The sequence below is a fragment of the Xyrauchen texanus genome, chromosome 47, assembly GCF_025860055.1.
Source record: "Xyrauchen texanus isolate HMW12.3.18 chromosome 47, RBS_HiC_50CHRs, whole genome shotgun sequence".
NCBI classification, from domain to species: Eukaryota; Metazoa; Chordata; class Actinopteri; order Cypriniformes; family Catostomidae; genus Xyrauchen; species Xyrauchen texanus.
The window spans coordinates 13,040,857-13,061,912 of NC_068322.1; the positions used below are offsets into that span (position 1 = coordinate 13,040,857).

At 36.5% G+C, this 21,056-nt stretch overlaps 1 protein-coding gene across 1 annotated transcript in view; it reads left to right on the plus strand.

Annotated features, from left to right (window-relative positions):
* Positions 1–21,056, plus strand: part of LOC127638858 (collagen alpha-1(VII) chain-like) — a 66,214-nt gene that overhangs the window by 27,814 nt on the left and 17,344 nt on the right. The window contains 51 exon segments of the mRNA XM_052120592.1: positions 94–217; positions 596–739; positions 1,069–1,256; positions 1,349–1,426; positions 1,538–1,555; positions 2,567–2,593; positions 3,016–3,084; positions 3,601–3,681; positions 5,423–5,449; positions 5,786–5,830; positions 6,095–6,163; positions 6,288–6,383; positions 6,762–6,788; positions 6,874–6,927; positions 7,178–7,249; positions 7,596–7,655; positions 7,781–7,807; positions 8,077–8,121; positions 8,310–8,345; positions 8,840–8,884; positions 9,667–9,702; positions 10,351–10,386; positions 11,421–11,453; positions 12,517–12,588; positions 12,694–12,753; positions 12,992–13,027; positions 13,294–13,374; positions 13,573–13,608; positions 13,993–14,037; positions 14,205–14,276; positions 14,451–14,486; positions 14,742–14,771; positions 15,053–15,094; positions 15,192–15,254; positions 15,347–15,385; positions 15,670–15,729; positions 16,712–16,744; positions 17,112–17,177; positions 17,363–17,407; positions 17,491–17,526; positions 17,613–17,639; positions 17,766–17,834; positions 17,945–18,004; positions 18,229–18,246; positions 18,335–18,370; positions 18,477–18,515; positions 18,607–18,642; positions 19,791–19,925; positions 20,110–20,211; positions 20,370–20,552; positions 20,821–20,928. Coding sequence (XP_051976552.1) covers positions 94–217; positions 596–739; positions 1,069–1,256; positions 1,349–1,426; positions 1,538–1,555; positions 2,567–2,593; positions 3,016–3,084; positions 3,601–3,681; positions 5,423–5,449; positions 5,786–5,830; positions 6,095–6,163; positions 6,288–6,383; positions 6,762–6,788; positions 6,874–6,927; positions 7,178–7,249; positions 7,596–7,655; positions 7,781–7,807; positions 8,077–8,121; positions 8,310–8,345; positions 8,840–8,884; positions 9,667–9,702; positions 10,351–10,386; positions 11,421–11,453; positions 12,517–12,588; positions 12,694–12,753; positions 12,992–13,027; positions 13,294–13,374; positions 13,573–13,608; positions 13,993–14,037; positions 14,205–14,276; positions 14,451–14,486; positions 14,742–14,771; positions 15,053–15,094; positions 15,192–15,254; positions 15,347–15,385; positions 15,670–15,729; positions 16,712–16,744; positions 17,112–17,177; positions 17,363–17,407; positions 17,491–17,526; positions 17,613–17,639; positions 17,766–17,834; positions 17,945–18,004; positions 18,229–18,246; positions 18,335–18,370; positions 18,477–18,515; positions 18,607–18,642; positions 19,791–19,925; positions 20,110–20,211; positions 20,370–20,552; positions 20,821–20,928 — 3,102 coding nt within the window.

A 21,056-nucleotide genomic window follows, 5' to 3' on the forward strand; every position in this document is an offset into this window, starting at 1 on the left:
TATAATAAGTACAAAATGATGAGCTTTGATCAAACATCAAATGCTACAGGTTTGGGCTAAACCATGCCATTAATCTGTTTTTGCTTTGCTCAGATAGCAGTGGTTCACTATAGTGATCAGCCCAGGATTGAGTTCAACTTTAACGCTCACAAAGACCGGAGCTCAGTTCTGAGAGCACTCCGAGAGGTCCACTATGGAGGAGGGAACACAAAAACAGGTGCACATACACACATAAAAACATTTTAAGATCCAAAATTTAGAAGAATGAGTTCTGGCTGTAACTCTCAAAGACACACTTCAGAGGTTAATCGATTACAACTTTATTAGTGACCGCCATTTATTTTACAAGACCGTTCGCTCCCCTCGAAAACCTCCCACACACTTCCGTTTACTTCACAATAAGAGGTTCCCTTTTGCCCTTTGGTAAATGGTCATGTGCAATCTTAAAAAGATAGTCTCTTGTTCAACTGATATCCAGGACAGAGGTATACATATGCATTAATAAATTTTTAATGTCTGAAACTTAACACTGGTTTATGTATAATGTGGTGATTGTTGGTGAATATGTGTGTTTGTGTGTACATGTCTACTGTAGGTCGTGGGATCAGCTATGTCCTCAGGGAGCTGTTTCAGGAGTCTTTAGGAATGAGACAGGAAGTTCCTCACATCTTAGTGCTGCTAACAGATGGAAGGGCACAGGATGATGTAGAGCCGCCCTCCAGAATTGCCCATGCACTGGGTTAGTCCTATCAACTGCAGTGCAGTAATAGCCAAAATAAACTACTGATATTAAAGACTTATTTTCATAAAATGTATCTTGGATTAAGTTTATTTTTGTTACCCCATCAGCAAATAGTTTTTTTTAATCGTTTTCCATGTAAGCCTTGTTAATTGTTAATGTACTGTATATACTGTATATATAAAAACAATTTGCTAGTTGAGTATGAACAATAAACTCAATTCAAGATTTATTCTCTGAAAACACAATCTTATTTATCTTATATCTTATCTTACACTATCTTATATAGGGTAATTCAATGATGACATTCCATTCTGGTAAACTTGTAGGTGTCAGTGTGCTGGCCATTGGAATTGCTCATGCTGATATTGAGGAGCTTGAGAAGATCGCCTCTCCCACCACTTACAAGAACATCTTCTTCGCCAGTGACTTTGACGATCTGCCGTCCATCGAGAGAGAGTTTATCAGCAGCATCTGTAGCGAAGCATTACAGTCAGAGTTCAAACAAGACGATGAGGTGGGCCATGCACGTCAAGGTGGAATCATGGATATTATTTACACAGTACAGTGCTTGAGACCTGAGACAATGTTTTTGTATGTTTGTCCTAGTCTGCCCAACTGGACACACCTACGGGTGACCCAGAGGCTCTCACTAAACCTGAAGGGCCTTGTCCGCTTAACTGCAAGGTAACGGCTTCCTTACTGTACTCTTTATTATCACTTTTAAGCTTGTAGCAGTTAAACACGGTCTTATATGAAACCTCAACCTCATATGAAACAAACTGTTGTTTTTCACAGGGTCAAAAAGGGGATAAGGTAAGTTTCTTATATATTATATTGCTATTATAATGACCTCATAATGCATAATAATATACAGTGGCCCCAAAAAGTATTTGGACACTTAAAGAAACAGTTTAACCGAAAATGAACATTTCTGTCAGAACTGAGTCACCCTCATGTCGTTCAAAGCCTGTATGACTATCTTTCTTATATAGAACACAAAAGTAAATATTCTTAAGAACATAAGTGCGGTCCTATTTGCCTTCGCACGACAAAATTCCGCAGGCAAAACAGTCATCACAATGGGAATCCGTGCAATCGTGAATGTCCCGCAATGGACTTCTGGTGGCGAAGAATTTCCCCTCACGGATTTCATGTTGAATTATGTTTGGTGAGCTTTGACAGGCGAATTCAGGGAGTTGATCAATAAGAAGTGCTTGGTTTGGCAGTGACCCCTGTGTGGGCGCTGGTTCGTACACAGCTACACTGAATATTCACAATGGACAAGGATATCACTTTATTGGCGAGTTTCTTTTCAGCTTTACACTCACAGTGTATGAAGTGCACTATTAAAAACAGGCTGCTTGGAAATTCATTCCTTGCTGGTTTCACATGCACTCAACATCCCCCCACACCTTCGTCCACGAAATTCCGTACGTAAACGTAAATATTACCACACCTTTTCCAGTTTGTCTTTTTAATACAGTTTCAGTTGTTAGGGATACACTTTAAAGCTTTTAAAGTGTTAAAATAGTATCATAAAAGTACTCCTTGCAACTTATGTGTCATATTCCAAGTCTTCCGAAGACATACAATAGGTTTAGTGAGAAAATGGCTGCAAAAATGGATCAGAAAAGTTAGTTCTTTGAAAATGTCAAGTACTGTTTGTATTATTTAGTTTTTTGATGTCACTTGTGTTAATATTTACTCCATGCCTTGAAATACATACACTTTTAAATGTAGATTGAGTTTCCAAATTAATTTTGGTTCCACTACAATTAAATGGATGATATGATTATAACTAAAGCCCATATTTCTCTACCATAGGGTGATGGATTTGGTCATGGCGGCCTGGTACGTAAAAAATCAGGCGGCCTGATTTTTCTTTCTTTCTTTCTCCCTGATCTCATTGACTCACCTCATAATGCTCTTTAAACTCTAACAGCAACGTCTTGTCTTTGTTAGTGCTGTTTGCTTAGACAACCATCTTATTGGCCATTCTTAGAATTAGGGATGTGAGCAACATCCTAACACTTATTGTTACATTTTGGAATGTAGTTTGCCCTGCACCATTTATACAATGCCTCACATTTTGCATCTTATTGAGAACAAGTGTGCTATTACTTTACTAAGCTGTCAGAAGTACAATTTTCACCTGGCAGACGATAAAGTTTTCTTCAAAGAAAGAACTCTAATTTCTATCTTAATTTGTTTTGTGCATCACCACTCACACAATATTGAGTGTATTTTTTTTATATATGTTTCTGTTTACACAGCATTTAAAGCAAGGCCCAGGATATTATGACTCATTCTCTCTAAAGGTCAAAGGGGAGAAAGGTGAGAGGGTAAGTACTAATATCTGAAGCACATGATGTTCTTTATATAAACATAAATATAACTCCCCCCATTCTCTTAGTAATTACATGTTCATTTGTATGCTAATTACTGCAGTGCAGTTTTCATTTACACTGAGTCATCCTGTTAAAGATGGGATTGATTTTGAGATGAATTTGTTGTTTGAGTAGTGGATTTAATCGAATTAATAATGTCACAGATAAGTCTCCATACAGGGTGCTATTCGTACTTTACTTTTCTTTCTGTGTGTTGTCTCTTTGCGACGGAAGCACATGAAAGCACTTGTCATATCAAAGTAACTTTCTTGAATAACAAATGAATGTGAACGCGTGGCACCCACAGATATTGATCTATATTTGATCTCAAAGTTAAATGTGCATTGAACATGTTCTGATGTTAAATTTGAGAGACATCAAATGATTTCTGTGCCCTTTTGTGTGCATTGAATTGTACGTGGTCATATTTGTGTGTTGAATGCATCATTCCCACTATGCACCCAATAACAGGGTCTTCCCGGAATTGATGGAATCCCGGGATTACCAGGACGACCGGGTAGAACGGGACCCCCTGGTTCTCCTGGACAAAGGGTAAAAGATTAATCGAAATTACAATCTGGTCTCGTAGAATGAATGTTACTATAACAGCATTTTTGCAAACTGAGTTTTATATGCCGTATTCTACATGTTGTGGCAGTTTCCTGGTGAAATGAACAATATAGGTGCAACAAAAACTATGCTTTTTATTCACTTTTACACAAATCACAAGCACAATGGCTGATTATGACTTCTTTAGCATTTATTTTTGCCCTATTGCTCACATACTGCTATGTTATGATATCAAAACATGTTTACTCTAATACATTGTTTGAAAAATTATACATTTTAACACTTGCATTGCATACCCACCTACATTTACACACTTCTTCCAATAGATGATTAGCTTGCATGTTAGCTCACCTCATAGAGTGTTGGCCTTGGTACTCAGAAGACTGCGGTTTGAGCCAAGCACGCAAGCTGGCACAAAAATGACACAAAATGAGGTGGTTGCTTCAAAAAATATATATTTTCATGTCGCATTTGCTTTTAGGACACTATCAGTCAGGTTCAGGTGTTGGTTAAGGGGAAGGATGTCGGTTTTGTTCACCTCTAAATTGCATTTAAGACTCTATTGGTTAGATTTTGGTTCAAGTTTTGGGGTAGAGAAGTACTTTTTTACTCATTAAAACCTCTATTTTGCATTCACCTTTAAAACGACGTCATATTTTTGTCGCCCCTCACTAGACATTTCATTGGGAAACGGCAGTGAAATGTGCAATGAACCACTTAAAGGAATAGTTCACCCAAAAATTGTTTTCACCTAAATTCTCTCATTATTTACTCACCCCTATGATATCCCAGGTGTGTATGAATTTCTTTCTTCAGCAGAACACCTTTGAAGAAAAATTTAAAAAAATATCTCAGCTCAGTAGGTCCTTAAAATGCAAGTGAAGGGAGATTTCTCTTTTGAAGCTCTAAAAATCACAGACAGTCAGCATAAACGTCATCAATATGAATCCAGCGATTAAATTAATGTCTTGTAAAGTGATACAATCACTTTTGGTGCAAAAAATATCACTATTTAAATACTTTTTAACAATAAACCATGCCTCAGTTAGGCTTAACGAGAGCGCTGAGTTCAAACGGTCTCTTGTATTTGTGTTGCCATGATACTGAAAGAATCTCACATTCTCCACTCAGTTGAGACATCTAGGAAAAGCTCACAAACACACCATTTTGAGAACAGAAACAGATAAATACAGATCTAAACCAAAACCAACTGAGCTTCTGTAAAGCGTTCCTCCTCCTCACTTGTAAACAGCGCTGCTCTTCCGGCTGTGATGCCTTAGTTCACACATGTTTAAAATGCCAATGCAATAACGTCACACATGCATACCACTGCAGAACAGAAGCAGAAAAAAAAAGAAAAAAAGTACATAAATATTTATCTTTTTCCACACCACAAATTATCATGTCACTTTAGAAGTTATTAATTTAACAGCTGTGTCATATGTCAAAAGGACCTACTAAGCAAAGATATTGTTCTATTTTTATTCAAATGTGTTCTGGTGAAGAAATAAATTCATACACACCTGGGATATCATGAGGGTGAGTAAATAATAAGATAATTTTCATTTTTGGGTGAACTATCCCTTTAATTTAGAGATCAGACTGCAAAATTAACGCATGAAAGTAATGCAGCAGAATATATAACAAATGGTTAATTGAAAACATTATTGTGCTTTCAGAATAGTTTTTTATTGCACATAATTAATCTTTTATCTTGATTCAGGGGTCACCTGGAACTCCTGGTGATCTGGTAAGTGTCTTTTACATCTCACCTCGTAAACTAAATCTGTAGGTGGCGATATTTAAAACGGTAGATTGCGGCGATATTTTAAACGTACTGAATGTCTTAGCCCTGTTCTATATTATAGTGGATAAATGGGTAAAAGATCTGTAGTTATGCTTGAGTGATTCACAGAGAATGTAATGAGAAACGGTTGGGCGTTCACAACCTTTTATCACATCTCACGTTTTTAAAAGAACAGTTGCGGCTTCATTGAGTCTGACAAACGATTGTGTATCAAGAATGTTTAACTGTCTGTTTTCTTTCCATTTCTCCCTAATTCTTTTTCTCGGTCTACAATCCAAGGGACTTCCTGGTAATACTGGACCAAAAGGGCAGAGAGGAGAGAGAGTAAGTTCAATTATTCAGATGTTTTCTAAAGCTTGTTGATTTAGCTTTAGCTTGCCAATAAAGCCGGAAATCCCTTTTCAAATCAATTTGGACTATACACAATTTAAAATCTACTTTTTTTCTCTCTCTCTTTCTCTATCTCTCTCTCTATTCACTAAGCATATACATTTATCAAGGAGTTAAAGTATCATGTTAATTATCTACATTTGCTGGTCTTCAGTGAGTTCAAGTATATGTTGCAGATACGGTTTTGATTTCCTACAGGGAGAGCCAGGCTATGTAATGGGAGGCATGGAGGTTCTTCCAGGGCGTAAAGGAGAACCCGGCTCCTCTGTAAGTGCTTTTATTATAGCAGTTATCTTTAATCTTAAGCTTTTGATTTCCATAATATTTTGTAGTTCTCTTCAGATTTTGAAAGCTTGACAGTTTTCATGCATTTTTTGTCCATGGATAAAAGGGCCACCTAGGTGCTCCAGGTGTCCCAGGGGTATCAGGCCCTCCAGGGTTGCCTGGTCAGCCTGGACCTCAGGGGTCTCCTGGTCTCTCTGTCAAGGTTAGTATGTAAATTAGTATGGGTATGCAGAGATACATTAGCCTTGAATCTGGATAGCCAAGAGAAAACATTTAAAAAAATGTAAACACATTAAAATGTGTCAAATTTGTTTAGCATGACCTACAGAGCTGCAGAAGGTTTTTACTTGTATATCAGCTGTGGCTTCATTGCACAGCTCACAGTTACAATTCAAGGTCACTCCATACAGTTCAGTGTTGGTATAGTAAAATTACATAAGTACTTTGTAATTACACCAATTTTGTGTTGTTGCTATTAATTCATTATAATTACATGTAATATGTGTGACATTAACACTGTTAATTGTTAGCCGATCCAACATACCTTTCAACTTGTATTTCCAATTGTACTTCCTTTCAGGGTGAGCCTGGAGAACCTGGTTTTAAAGTAAGTTATCTGTCATGCAAGTAACACTTTACTAATAAAATATACATGAAAATATATAATCAGTGTTTCATTATAAATGCCTCAGGGTCCACGTGGGAGACCAGGTCCCAAAGGAGAAAAAGGGGAGCAGGGAAATAATGTTAGTACTTGCTGTATTACATCAATACTCCCTCATAATAATAACATCTATAATCTTATTTACGGAATATACTTTCAAAAAAGACTCTCTTCAAGTTCACTTTGACATTGACTTTCCCAGCTACTGTACGTTGAATATAATATATTATAATATCATGTAATAATTTACCTGATATATTGTAGTTGTAATCATTCTCTGAAATAACATTAATAACAGTCTTACTGTGTCTTGTGGTTGTGTTTGTCATCAGGGTTTGGCAGGTTTGCCAGGGCTTGTGGGAGTAGATGGGATCCCAGGACTGCCTGGTCAGAAGGGGGACAAGGTAGGTTTATGTGAGGGTGAGAGATATACATGTATCATTATTTAGGAGACATATTCTGAACTGAACTGTTTCATTTGATATTGTACTTGCAGCAGTGGTATGAAAGCTTTTTTTTTTTTTTTTTTTTTTACACAAAGGCTTTCTATTGTAAGAAAGTAAAAAAAAAAGCCTATATGAAATCTCTTTGCTCATCTGTGTGGAAAGTCCTATTGTTCTGAGTGCTGTAAAAAATGTAATTGTTATCCACTCTCACGTCTACAGGCTTTGTCTGTATTTTTCTAGACCATAAAGCTAAAAATAGAACAGCTGGTTCTGTGATTTAATTTATTTTGTGTTGTGCGTAAAGGGAGAGGAAGGTATTGGAATTCAAGGTGTTCAAGGGCCGCCCGGGCCAGCTGGAGAAAAGGTATCTGTTTCTTATAAATACAAATTACATTTTGATTCAGATCTAGCCTCATTGATATTATAAATGATCTGTTTTTCAAATAATCTAATGGGTTTATTATTAAGTCGATGCTGAACTGCTTTCAGGGTAATACTGGACTACAAGGCCCAAAGGTAAGTGTGTACTCTGCAAAAATCGAGAAAAAAAATGATATAATGGCAAATAGTTTTTCCCCTCACTAAATTTTGATAGTTTTATACTTAAAACAAGAACAAATTATTTGCCAATGTAGCAACAAAGATAAACTGAATTTTAATTATAATCTCTGAAAATTTCTTATTCAATTTTGCTTCTCAAGGATGGTTAGATATTTACTTTAAAACAAAAAAAAGAAAAAGAAAACAATGTATCTTATATTCAAAGTTTCCCCATTCTTTCACAGGGTGATTCAGGTCTTCAAGGAGTCCAGGGAATCATAGGCTCTCGGGTACGTTGGACTATACATGACTGTTTCTAAGTGAATTATTTTAACTCTCAAAGCATGCTTTGAAATTATATTCATGGGCGCCACAGACTGATTTCTCCAATTGACTAAGAAATGCAATTTTGTTTCCTTAATGTTAAATGCTTCACAATGGCTGAGGTGTTTCACTGGTGTGTATGGTCTGTGTTTAGGGCAAAAGGGGACTAAAAGGTGATCAAGCTGACAAGGTATGATTTTATTAAATTTAGCAAAGCACATGGCTTTCTTAAGGTTCTGGTCAATTTAACAGATTTCCTCCGTCTCTACAAGATGCAGAACATTGAAAAAAAAATCAATCACCTCAAGTCAATGCTTTTGTCTAAAGCTGTTAATTACCTGATTCATAATAATTACTAATAAATAAATAAATACATTTATGTGAAATATTGATTTTTGTTTTAATTATTTTATAATGTGAGTAGAAATTATGTAGTGATGCTAGAGACATGAAACAGCTAAGTAGGAAATTGGTTACATAAAACAGCCAATTATACAAATTCTCAGGTCATTTTACAGACATTTATTTACTGCACAATGTCATGATTGACCAATCAGAATCAAGTGTTTCGCAGTGTAAAAAAGTTAGTTTTGGAGGATCAATTTGACACCTTTTCACAACTGCATAAACTACAAATGTTGTGTCCCTCAGCCTAAACCCAATACAACTGTATTTGTTTGACAGGGTGAACGTGGAGAGATTGGGCCAATCGGTCCTCCAGGAATTGCAGTAAGTCCAGATCTTCTGGGTGTTCTCGTCTTTGAGAAACAGAAATAAAGACTGTGTATGATGAACCAGTTAATGAATTTAACCTGTACATTTTATAACCACTATTTAACCAGAACATAAACATTAAAAAGTCAAATCATTATTTGTTTGTCAGCTCCTCAAACTTTTCTATTCTGTCCGGTGCTGTTGTAGTTATATTAAGGTCAAGAGTGAGCTGTAGACCCCTGGGGAATTTAAAATTTTTGATTCAAGAAGAGAAACCCTCCTCCTCTCTGCTCAGTAATGACTCTAGCCTATACGTCAAAGTTTCAGATCCACATTATTGACCTGATTAAATAGAGAAACACCTGCTGAGTTTTAACCTAATAATGATCAAAGAAAGACAGCAAGAGAAAGAAACGGGAGGACAGCTGTACTAATAATTATGTTTCTTATAATACTATCTGTCCTTCACATCACAACTTTGCCGCTGTGTCCATGTGTGGCATTTCAGACTTTCAGTCACTTTCAAATTAAAATGTTTTAAACCAAACCTTCAGAGAAGAGATCAAGGAAACATCTGTAACATTTCGACTCCTCATTATCCTCAGTTCCCTTCAGAAACTTGTTAAAACATTTGGTTTGGAGCTCTACCTCAGCTCTCTGAGTCAATGGAAAAGAGAACCCCACCTAGACTAGATCTGACTAAAAGTATTGAAGGTCATTCATATTTGTTGAATACTAATTTCTTAATTCATGCCATGATTAGAGGGAAATGTTACTTTCTTTTTCTTAAACTTTAGGGTTTGCCTGGAGCTGTTGGACAAAAGGGTGATGAGGTGAATCTAAACTCCATTTCATTTAACAAAGTCATGTATCTCTAATACACTATTTAAGCTACACTCATTACCAACTGGTGCATAAAAGCAAACATACAGCTAAGCAATCTCCTTAGAGAATAATTTTTAGTGGAACGTAGAATGGAGGGTACCAAAGAGCTCAGCAATGTTCAATGGGGCACTGTTATAGAATGCCACTAGCAAACTTGAACCTCACTAAATACCTTTGGGATGAATTGGAAAGCCAACTGTGTGCCTGGCTCAACATCAGTGCCTGACCTCACTGAGCAAATCCCTGCCGACTTGTTCAAACATCAAACAAGTTCAAACAAGTGGAAAACCTTCCCACAAAAGTGGAAGCTCTTATAGCAGCAAAGGAAGGACTGGCTCCATATTAATGCCCATGATTTTGAAATGTAATATTTAGTAATCACAGTGTTCAGGTGTCCACACACTTTTGGCCATATAGTGTAAATATGGGTCTGCAAGTTTAAGTGGCTTTAGAAAGTTATTTGAATTAATATGGTGTGTCTACAGTACATGCATATATGTTCATTGGACATCAATATTTATAGGAGTGTGTCATAAAACAGAAGTGTGATTATGTGTTAGTCATATTCTAAATTCAGTACTGTGCTTGATTCTCAGGGGCAACGTGGCGCTCCCGGCGAGCCAGCTAAAGGGGTAAAACAGATGTCCCTTAAAGGAATAGTTCACCCAAAAATGAAAATTCTGTAATTATTCACTCACCCTTATGTTATTCCTATCCCATATGACTTTCTTTCTTTCTTACATAAAAGGAAATCATTTAATAAATGCACTGTTGGCTAAATACAATGGCAGTACATTGTGACTCATTTTAATGCTTAAAAAAAGAACCCAAACGTGTCATAAAAGTAGTTAATGCGAACTGTGCATCATATATCAAGTCTTCTGAATACATATGATATTTTTTTGTGATTAATTGTGATAATTGAACTTGTTATTTACTCTCAAATCAAATCCAGTCATTATTATTTGTTGATTCTTATTCTTCCCTTTTCTCAGCAATTTTGGAATGCCCAATTCCTCGTGGTGGCATATTGACTCGCCTCAATCCGGGTGGCGGAGTACGAATCTCAGTTGCCTCCGCATCTGAGACCGTTAATCCCTGCATCATATTACGTGGGTATGATTGTTGAGCGTGTTACCGCTGAGACATAGCATGTGTGGAGGCTTCATGCTGTTCTCCGTGGCATCCATGCACAACTCACCACACGGCACACGCCCCACCGAGAGCGAGAACCACATTATAGCGACCACGAGGAGATTACCCCATGTGACTCAACCCTCCCTAGCAACCGGGCCAATTTGGTTGCTAAGGAGACCTGGCTGGAGTCACTTAGCACACCCCGGATTTGAACTCACAACTCCAGAGCTGTCAGCGTCTTTAATTGCTGAGCTACCCAGGCCCCAAAATCCAGTCATTATAAAAGTCCATAAACAACCCTGAAATCCAATTTGGTGACTACATCTATGACAATCTTTATTAAGCATTAAAGTGAGTCACTATGGGTATGTTTTAAAGAGTTATATGGGTTTGGAAACGACGTGAGAGTGAGTGCATATTGAGAGAATTATTATTGAACTATTCATTTAAAGCTTCAATGTCTCATCTAACACAATATATTTTCAGCTAAGAATAAACTATTGCTAATATGTCCCCTCAAATCTCACAGATTCTTGGTCCTCTGGGGAAAAAGGGTGCCAGGGTAAGATATTCAAGAATCAATTTCAAACTTCAGGAAAAGGACCTTAAAAAGGGATGTCAGTCTTAATGTATTAGCAAGTGTCTGCACCAAAGCTAGGTCATCTATGGGTGGTTCCTCCCACATAGTGTTTAGAGTTTTTTATTTTTTAGTTTTTTATACTCATGAATCAAGTCTGACAGTTATTTCCCCCTGGGTTCTCCTCATCAGCATTGGTAAAAAGAAGCAGTGCCTTTGGCACTTGGACAATTTTAAAAAGTTTAATTACTGCCATGAGCATTGATATGAAACCAGAAGCTCCCGCACGTCTGCTTGTCAATTAACACACCAGAAATGAAGGACATTTTCGCAGACTTCAAAGTTTTGTTTAAAGTCTCAAAACACTGCAGGGGTGAGATCTATGATTGGAGGGTTCATTAAATGTTTTGAGGCAACAAGTCTAAATAAACCAAATTCAACTTGAAGCAGCTTCACCAAAACACACAGTATAAAGAGGAGACAGACAGACCACTTGTAAAAAAATTTATATGAGAGATATCAATGCTCAACATGGCAGCTGTAGGAATGTAAGTCCCTCCCTTGAGTTAAATGAGCCAATCACTTTATTGGTAAAGGCAAAATATTTTTGATAAAACATCTTAATCAGTACCTCTGTCTTGTTTTCCAGTATTTTAAACATAAACCTCCCTATATTTTATTATATTTAAGCTAACACTTAAAATTAATTTGCCTTTGAGGTAAGAAACATAAACTTGTAATTCAAGATATTTCTATAAAATAGTATAGTATAATTCTAAAAAAGTCTTACTATATTGCACAATTTTGCTTCTGAAGTAAATTATCTTGTTTTAAGGATATATAGGTATTTTTAAGTGAAAAATTGGGCATAAATACTGATTATGAATTTTGTTTTTTATAGTGAAGATAGAAAACAGCTGTCTGGGGGTGGTGCCAAGATTGTCAGATTACATTGTTTATTATATGCATACTTCAAATGTGAGCTCATTAGCTGAAATATTTCATTGTCATCTAATATGAGTTTTTTTTTTCCCCTGTGTGGATAAAGGGTGACATCGGACCAACTGGCCCACCTGGACCACAAGGGATCAAAGGAGACCAGGGAGCTAAAGGGGAAATGGTGTGTGTTTGTTTGTACGTTTAGATGTGGTAGTACAAATGATTGCATTCATTGATTAGCTGCCAATCTGAATGTAATGATCTGTTGTTTTGGGGGCTTTTGAAGGGTAACCCTGGATTTGGGATCCCTGGTCAACCTGGCCCCAAAGGAGAGAGTGGAGAAAGAGTGAGTTCTTATATGAGCTTTAGAGAATCCAAACTCAAATAGCATGGCAAAATGGATGACTTGATGCACTAAAACCATCAATATGAAGAAACTTGGGCTAAACAGCAAAAACATAGACTCTCCTGAGAAATTGCCTACTCAAGTAATATGTGTAAACATCATATTAGAACATGATTTCTGTTGCAAATAAAAATTTTAGTCTTTCTTTTTATTCAGTCTCATCTGTTTTTATAAACAGGGTAATGTTGGATTATCAGGGAAACCAGGGCCTAAAGTAAGTTCACTCACTTTGCTAAATTCTGCATTGCAAACATACCAATGAAATTCAATCAGGCCACAAGAGTGACTGTGAATCTTTGGCATAGAGAATGACTAAAAGATGCAATCTCTCAATTTGTGCATTTTAAATATCCCAATGAATTTCAACGAGACAGAACGGTGATCATTGATCTTGGCATTAAGAATGAATAAATGATACAATCTGATTGAAACACAAATGTATTTGTTCAGTCTCATAATTAAACCTTTAATTGTGACCAGGGCACCGATGGATATAAAGGAGAGAAAGGGGACGTGGGTTTCGCTGGCATCGGCGGATCTCCAGGACTAAGAGGTAAAGATGTAAGTAAATCGAGAGCCCAGAGTGACTGATACAACATGTGCGTGTGTGCGCTTGTGTGTGTGTGTGTGTGTGTGTGTGTGTGTGTGTGTGTGAATATTAAATGTATGTGTGTTATTTTTCATAGTGTAGCCATTGTTTGCTTTTTAATAAATGCTTTATTCATATTTAATTGACATTTCTGCCTTAATGGATTTCAGGGTGTACCAGGTTTGAAAGGGGAGATGGGACCAAGGGTGAGAATCAACACCAAGCACAAAGAGATCCATACCTTTACATGCACTGACATTTTTACAAAGAAAGTCATTAGATTACAGTAACTAATCACTTGGTAATCAGATTTCAACCAACACTGCATAAAAACATGATTTTCTTTAAAAATAAACAAAAATATGTATATTTCTAAATGAGGTACATTAATGAACTGTTAAACATTATACTGTGTAAGTTAATAATGTTTTTAAAGTTAGAGAAAAAAGTTATTATGAATTGTTACCAACAAAATCTAGCTTTTTATATTGGGGAGGTCACTTGATTTTGTGTGTGTGTGTGTGTGTGTGTGTGTGTGTGTGTGTGTGTGTGTGTGTGTGTGTGTGTGTGTGTGTGTTTATTTTTTGTAGGGAGAGTCTGGTTCGCCAGGAGAGCCTGGGGAGAGAGGTGTCAAGGTAAAGTCTCTAAGACAGTAAATTAGACTGTCAATTATATCTTTCACTTGTGTCTAGAACTTTCTTTCTTTGTCTCCATTTTAAACCATCTTGTAGACACTAGTTCCTTTTGTAGCTCATAGCATAAAATCTGCAACACTCAAAATTCTTCTTTTCTCCATTATCAGGGTCCGCTTGGTCTGCCGGGACGACCAGGTGACCCTGGAGGAAAAGGGGAGCTTGGGAATTTAGGGTTACCGGTGAGCAGCTTTCTTCATTTTCCACCTGTTTGATTAACAGAGATAATCTTTGATCATAAGGCTCCTCTAAACTGCTCATATAGAAACTGAATTATGAAACCACATTCTAACAGCTCAGAACAGTCAATGCTGAAATGTTGTCAATATTGAAAGTCTTTCACTTTTATTTTTCAGGGTCCAGAGGGGCACAAAGGAGAGAAGGGCGAGCCGGTATGTGCTGCTGTTATGATTATGGATTTTCAGTATTACTGAACACAGTGTTGATTTGACTTTTTGACTTGATTTTGAAGTGAATATGCTATTGGCTGGTCACGCTCTTTGATCTCATAACAGGATCTCTGTTTGTCTCATTATGCTGACTGCTTGAGTGGATGATGCTGGGCTCTCAGATCTTGAATTAAAGAGCAGTCACCGTGTTAATCTTTTATTCTCAGCTCATAATTTTTCAAATCTATCATTCTTCAGGGAAAGCCGGGGCCACCGGCAGACTCTCAAGTGAGTGAGTTTTGTGGTCAATACTGGATATTGTAATCAAACTGTTTAACATAAATGAATATTTAGTTCATCTTGTCATTTTCTGTCAGTCCATTAAAATGATTGTTGTAACACATGTCACTTCTGCTGTCAAGCCTGTATTGTTCTTTATTCTGTTTAATATTAAAAATATACTTTTTTTTTTTTTAGCTTTTCTTTGACAATAGTTTGACTATTTCATCTTTTTGCTGGTTTATTCATACTATCAATATCTACAGATCCATATAATTCTTCCTTTTTAGTTTACCATGTCAGACAACACCATTCTCACCAGGGCTATTAAGGTACAGTAGGACCATTAGACGGTCTGGGGTGTAGTTGTGGATTATTTTCCCTTAGTTTGGGAATCTTTACTTATTTGTATATTTGGTGTGTTTAAAGGGTGAGCCAGGAAAGCCGGGGCTCTCAGGACTCCGTGGGGAGACAGGACTTCCTGGGCCGCCTGTGAGTGGCACTGTCATATCATCTGTAGACTTATTATATCGGAATTAAAACAAAATTAGTTATTATAACCTCTGGCTTTTACTCTCCCTAAGGGTCCTGAAGGTAAACCAGGACCTCCAGGGAATTCACTGGTGAGTCACTAAAGTCATGTCCATCTTCAAATTATCAGATAATTTTAATGGTTCTTAACTAAGCAAATATGCTCTGGTTATGAGGGTATGAATTTTATATTACTCACTGATTTAAGCTAGCTGGATGCTTCCGTTTTATAAGATATGTCATAAATAACAATCATGTAAAACATATTTAACCAAGTTTGTCCAAACATTTGACTGGCACTGTTACTTTTTGATTACTGGGCAATGATTACTTTTTGATTACTGTGTACTCAAGCTCAATGCATTTCTTTTCATAGTTTGGATCTGGTACTGGAAGAGATGGTCTGGATGGTCTACCTGGAAGGCCTGGATCTAAGGTTTGGCTACTTACTGTTTCAAATGCCAGTTTTAAGCTTCTGTCCAACTAATGAATATATATCATGTCTATGCATGTACTATATATATATATATATATATCCATCCATCCATCCATCGTCAACCGCTTATCCTGTGTACAGGGTCGCGGGGGGCTGGAGCCTATCCCAGCTAACATTGGGCTAAAGGCGGGGACACCCTGGACAGGTCAGCCAGTCCATCAGATATATATATATATATATATATATATATATATATATATATATATATATATATATATATATATACACACACAGTACTGTGCAAAATTTTTAGGCACTTGTGAAAAATCTTGCATAGTGAGGACATCTTCAAAAATAGTGCCATGTGTTCATTTATCACTTAATGTCGTACAAAGTCCAGTAAACAAAAAAGCTAAATCAATATTCATTGTGACAACCGTTGCCTTTAAAACAGCACCAATTCTCTCATAGGTACACCTAGACACCGTTTTTCTTGGTTGTTGACAGATAGGATGTGATCTCCAAGCTTCTTGGAGAATTCACCACAGTTCTTCTATCTATTTAGGCTGTCTCAGTTGCTTCTGTCTCTTCATGTAATCTCAGACTGACACAATGTTCAGTGGGGGGATTTGTGAAGGCCATGACATCTGTTGCATCTTCAATTCTGATCTTTTCTATTTGCAAAAGTAATGTTTGAGAGTCTAACATTTATATTTCCCATTGACACACTAAAGCTGAAGATATAAATAACCATCTTAAGACAAATGCTTTTGTGAAACATCTTATGTGGAAATGTTTTTTATCTCAGTGATTTGGACCGTGGCATGATTGTTGAGTATTTCTGTAACTGCTGATCTCATGGGATTTTCACCTGCAACAGTCTCTAGAGTGTATAGAGAATGGTGCGAAAAACAACCAGTGAGTGGCAGTTCTGTGGATGAATGGCCAGGCTGGTTATAATTAACTGGGTGTGTTTATGCAGGGTGAACCAGGACAGAAAGGGGACCCAGGACCAGTGAGTCATATTTTTTGTTTGCTTAGAATTAGCTTGACACTCTTGCTGTTGCATGTGATTCATATTTAAACATTTTATGACATTAACAGGTTGTTAATTACAGGTTGTGCAAATGGGGTCCTGTATTTAAATGCATCAAAATACACAACGTTTACTGATGAGTCTGTAGGAACCTTTTGATTGTCATTTTGGTAAATGTCAATTGAAATACAGAATCTAGCTAAAATATGTAAAATAATCCAATCTATGATTTCACCAATGTTCCTAAAGGTTATCTTTTGTTTATATAGAACAGCCTATTATCATAATTTCTGTGTCTAAAGTACTTTTGAGTCTTTAAGTGCGGTAAGAGTGTTTAATTCAACAGAAAGGAGAGAAAGGAGATTCTGGACTGGCTGGGATTACCGGTATGCCTGGTTTACCTGGAACACCTGTGAGTAAAGTCCTTCTGCACTGTTTACATGTGTAGAGCAAAAGTTTCAGCAGGTTTAAATTAGAAAAGAATATATTCTTTGACAAATCAGTTATTCTCTTCTCTTCTCTTGTTTCCCCTCTCCTCTTCCACTTCCCCTTTCTCTTCCATCTTGACCTTTCCCTTTCCATTTCCCCTTCCTGCAGGGGAAGCCTGGTGTTGACGGGAAGCGTGGGATGGCTGGAAAAGATGTACATTTATTGCCTTATTTTGTACCTCTAAATGCTCTCAAATGTCTCTAAAAGCTGAACCTCTCTGTTTGTGTTTTCTGCAGGGTGAACACGGACACAAGGGTGATGAAGGGGCGAAGGTGGGACACCACAACAGATATGAACTACTAATCCATAACTAAAATGAAATAGTGCAGCTGACATCTCTTTCTCTTTTAATGCATAGGGTGAAAATGGTGAACCTGGTGTTAATGTAAGACATTCTTAAATTACACATTTTGCTCTAATGTTATTGTGGTTAGAGTTCAATAGTTAAATGGTTAGTTTATATATCATTATGTGTTTATGTGGTGTGTTTATGTAATTCTAACTTTTTTAGGGAAATGAAGGTAAAAAAGGAGAGCCAGGATCTCCAGGTTTGCCAGGTCCACCCATTGTTCTTCAAGAGGTACACATTTTTTTTTTGTTTGAGCTTGCGCCAAAACAAACTCTCTTCTTTGCATAATTGTTTAGTCAGCCTCTTGACTCTTGGTTAATTTTATTTGTATTTATTCTCAGGGTATGTCAATGGAGGACATAAAGACATTTCCCATACCAATGGGACCCCCTGGAGTGACGGTGAGTGCCTCACACAGAGGATTGTGATTAGGAGCTTCTTTAGACAATCAGCACATAATTCACATCTGCAGACATTTATAGATATTTGGATGAAAAGTCTGTGAAGGATTCATGAGCATTTTGTTCATTATAAGTTTGAGTTAGACCATCATACATTTGTAATGCATTGACTTTCAACTCTTATGTGTGCGTGTATGTGTCTGTCTGTGTTCATGTATGTATAGGGTCCTCCTGGAAAGAAGGTCAGATATAAATTGCCAACCATCCATAAAATAAATTAAATTCAAATAGAGTTAGCTGTTGGCTAAGTTTTTCTTCTTTGGTTGGCAGGGAGATAAAGGAGAGCTGGGTTTACAAGGAGAGAAGGTATTATAGCTTTCTAGCTTTCTATCTCTTGAGTACACAAGTTATTTTCAGAAGTGTTTTTCATGTTTGCAGAAACAATGAGAGTTGGCATTGTATTATTTAACAGGGGGATGCTGGCCCGCCTGGGAGAACTGTTGAAATGAAGGTCTTCATTGTTACTCAATGCCTAATACATAATTAACTCAATTAAAAACTGAATTTATGTGATGTAAATATAATTGTATATTCTATTCCAGGACATTGAAGCCTTATTTGAATCATATGGTGTTAAAGTAAGTATGGTCAAGCCGAACCATTGTTGTTTTTTAAACTGCTCAACAACAAAAATGACAATATACAAATTTTTTTTAATACATAGATTTTTGTGAAGGTGAAGTATATCATTTCTGTGGCACTAGCGTCACCAAACGGAATTGCAAAAATAATTTTTTAATAATGTGTTCAAATAAGTTTCCAGAACACTCCTCACGTCAATAAACAGGTTGTCCCACCTCCAAAATCACATAATTGATTTAGTCAATAGTGCTACTGTATGTTCAGTTGCTTAAATAGAGCAATGTTAACAATTTTGGTGGAAATCAACAACTTGCAGTTGTATCTGCATTTTAAGCTGGCATAGGAGAATGCATTTTAAAGGAATTATCATGCCATTCCAGATGTGTGTGACTTTCTTTCTTCTGCAGAACACAAATGAAGATTTTAAGAAAATCTCAGCTGTGTAGGTCCTCACAATGCAAGTGAATGAGTACCCACATTTTGAAGTTCCAAAAGCACCTAAAGGCAGTATAAAAGTAATCCATATGACTCCAGTGGTTTAATCCATATCTTCTGAAGTGATATGATAGGTGTGGGTAAGAAACAGATCAATATTTGAGTCCTTTTTAACCATCAATCTTCGCTTTCACATTCTTCTTGTATTGTTTTTGGAGATTCACATTCTTTGTGCATATCACCACCTACTGGGCAAGGAGGAGAATTTGCAATAATAAAAAAAGAATACTTAAAAATAGTTTTTATAGATTTAACCAATGAAGTTTTATGAATTACTTTTATGCTGCCTTTATGTGCATTTTGGAGCTCTTTAATTGTGTGGACATACAGAGCTGAACTATTCTTCCAAAAATCTTTGTATATGTTCTATAGAAGAAATTATTTCATACACATCTGGGATGGCATGAGGATGAGTAAATGATTAGAGATTTTTTATTTTTTATTTTGTGTGTGTGTTAACTATCCCTTTAATTTTGAAATACACACTTCACCTTTATTTTTTGTTGTCAGATATATATACCCGAATATACTTTCAGATATATCCAAATTCTAATAACTTTGTATTACATTGTTATCACACAACAATAAATATATATATATATATATATATATATATATATATATATATATATATATATACACTTCCCAGCTCTCGCTGCTTAAGGCCTTCACTGATAGGCTACTTCAGGATGGTATGGAAGAGCTTCTTCATGACATCACCACCAACAGAAGAGTCAAAGAGGAGGGACATGAGCCTGATTCCAACATTATCACTGAATACACTGTGAGTAACCTCCTGAACATCTCTAACTAGTTGCTAATTACTACAAAATGACCCTACAAGGTCTCTGATTGCTAGTGATTGCAGATAGATTTATGGTTTAACACGCTGAGATACCTACCTTTAGCAAAATTATTCTTTGTTTATTAAGCATGCTTGAGTCATTAAAGCTCTCCTTAATCCCAAGAGCTCAGAAAAGTACAGTCACCCCCCTGAGTCACCACCTGATGTGGATTTGATTGAGGAAGAGTCTGATTTGGAAGAGGGAATGATGCCTGAACCAAGTCCTGTAAGCAAACATTCAATATAATAACAGCCTGTTTCAATATTATAAGACATTTATTTCAAGTTTATCTACAGTATATTTAATGGAAGCAATACTGTTGTTTATGATAGCTGCCGTGTTGGTTACACAGCCAATTTCAATGACTTGTCTTATTTTTTAAGGAGTCAGTGGTAGAAGCTGAGGTTGATCCTACTCTTTGGAGCATCTCTAACAACCACAGTAAGGATGATCAGAGCAAAATAAAGGGAATGCTGGCAGAGGACGAGGAAAAGAAACCTATGAAGAACAACTTCAGTGATGTAACACCCTCCAAATTTATTCAAACCAACACTTCCTCTGAAAGGGTAGGCTTAGAGATACTTTTTGATAAACCTCATTTGAGTGAGGAATGTTATTGTGATTTATATACAGTAGACATAATTCAATCTCTCCATTAAAATGCTGCAACTCATTTACATTTAATCACTGCTCATCAATCCAATTTGCTATTTTTAAAACATCAGAATTTATGTTTTTAGCTGACATTTTATTTGGCATGTCTGATTTTAAAATTGCCATTCATTTGCTACTTTTAAAACAAGCTTAGATTATTCAAACAATGTTTTCTGACAGCTGGGTTCCGGAAAGGCAGAGGTAGGTATGGAAACAGTTTTACACAGTCATGAGGATATGGGGAAGAAAACATCTGGAGATAAGAAGAAAGGCAGAGAAAAGGGAAAGGTATTCGAGTGATTTAGCTATTGTTAAACAGCTATACATTATTAATGTATCAGTTCTTTTAATCTGTGTTTTCTATACATTAACAGAACATGATTTCATAATAAGTTAAATTAGCCATTAACAGGATT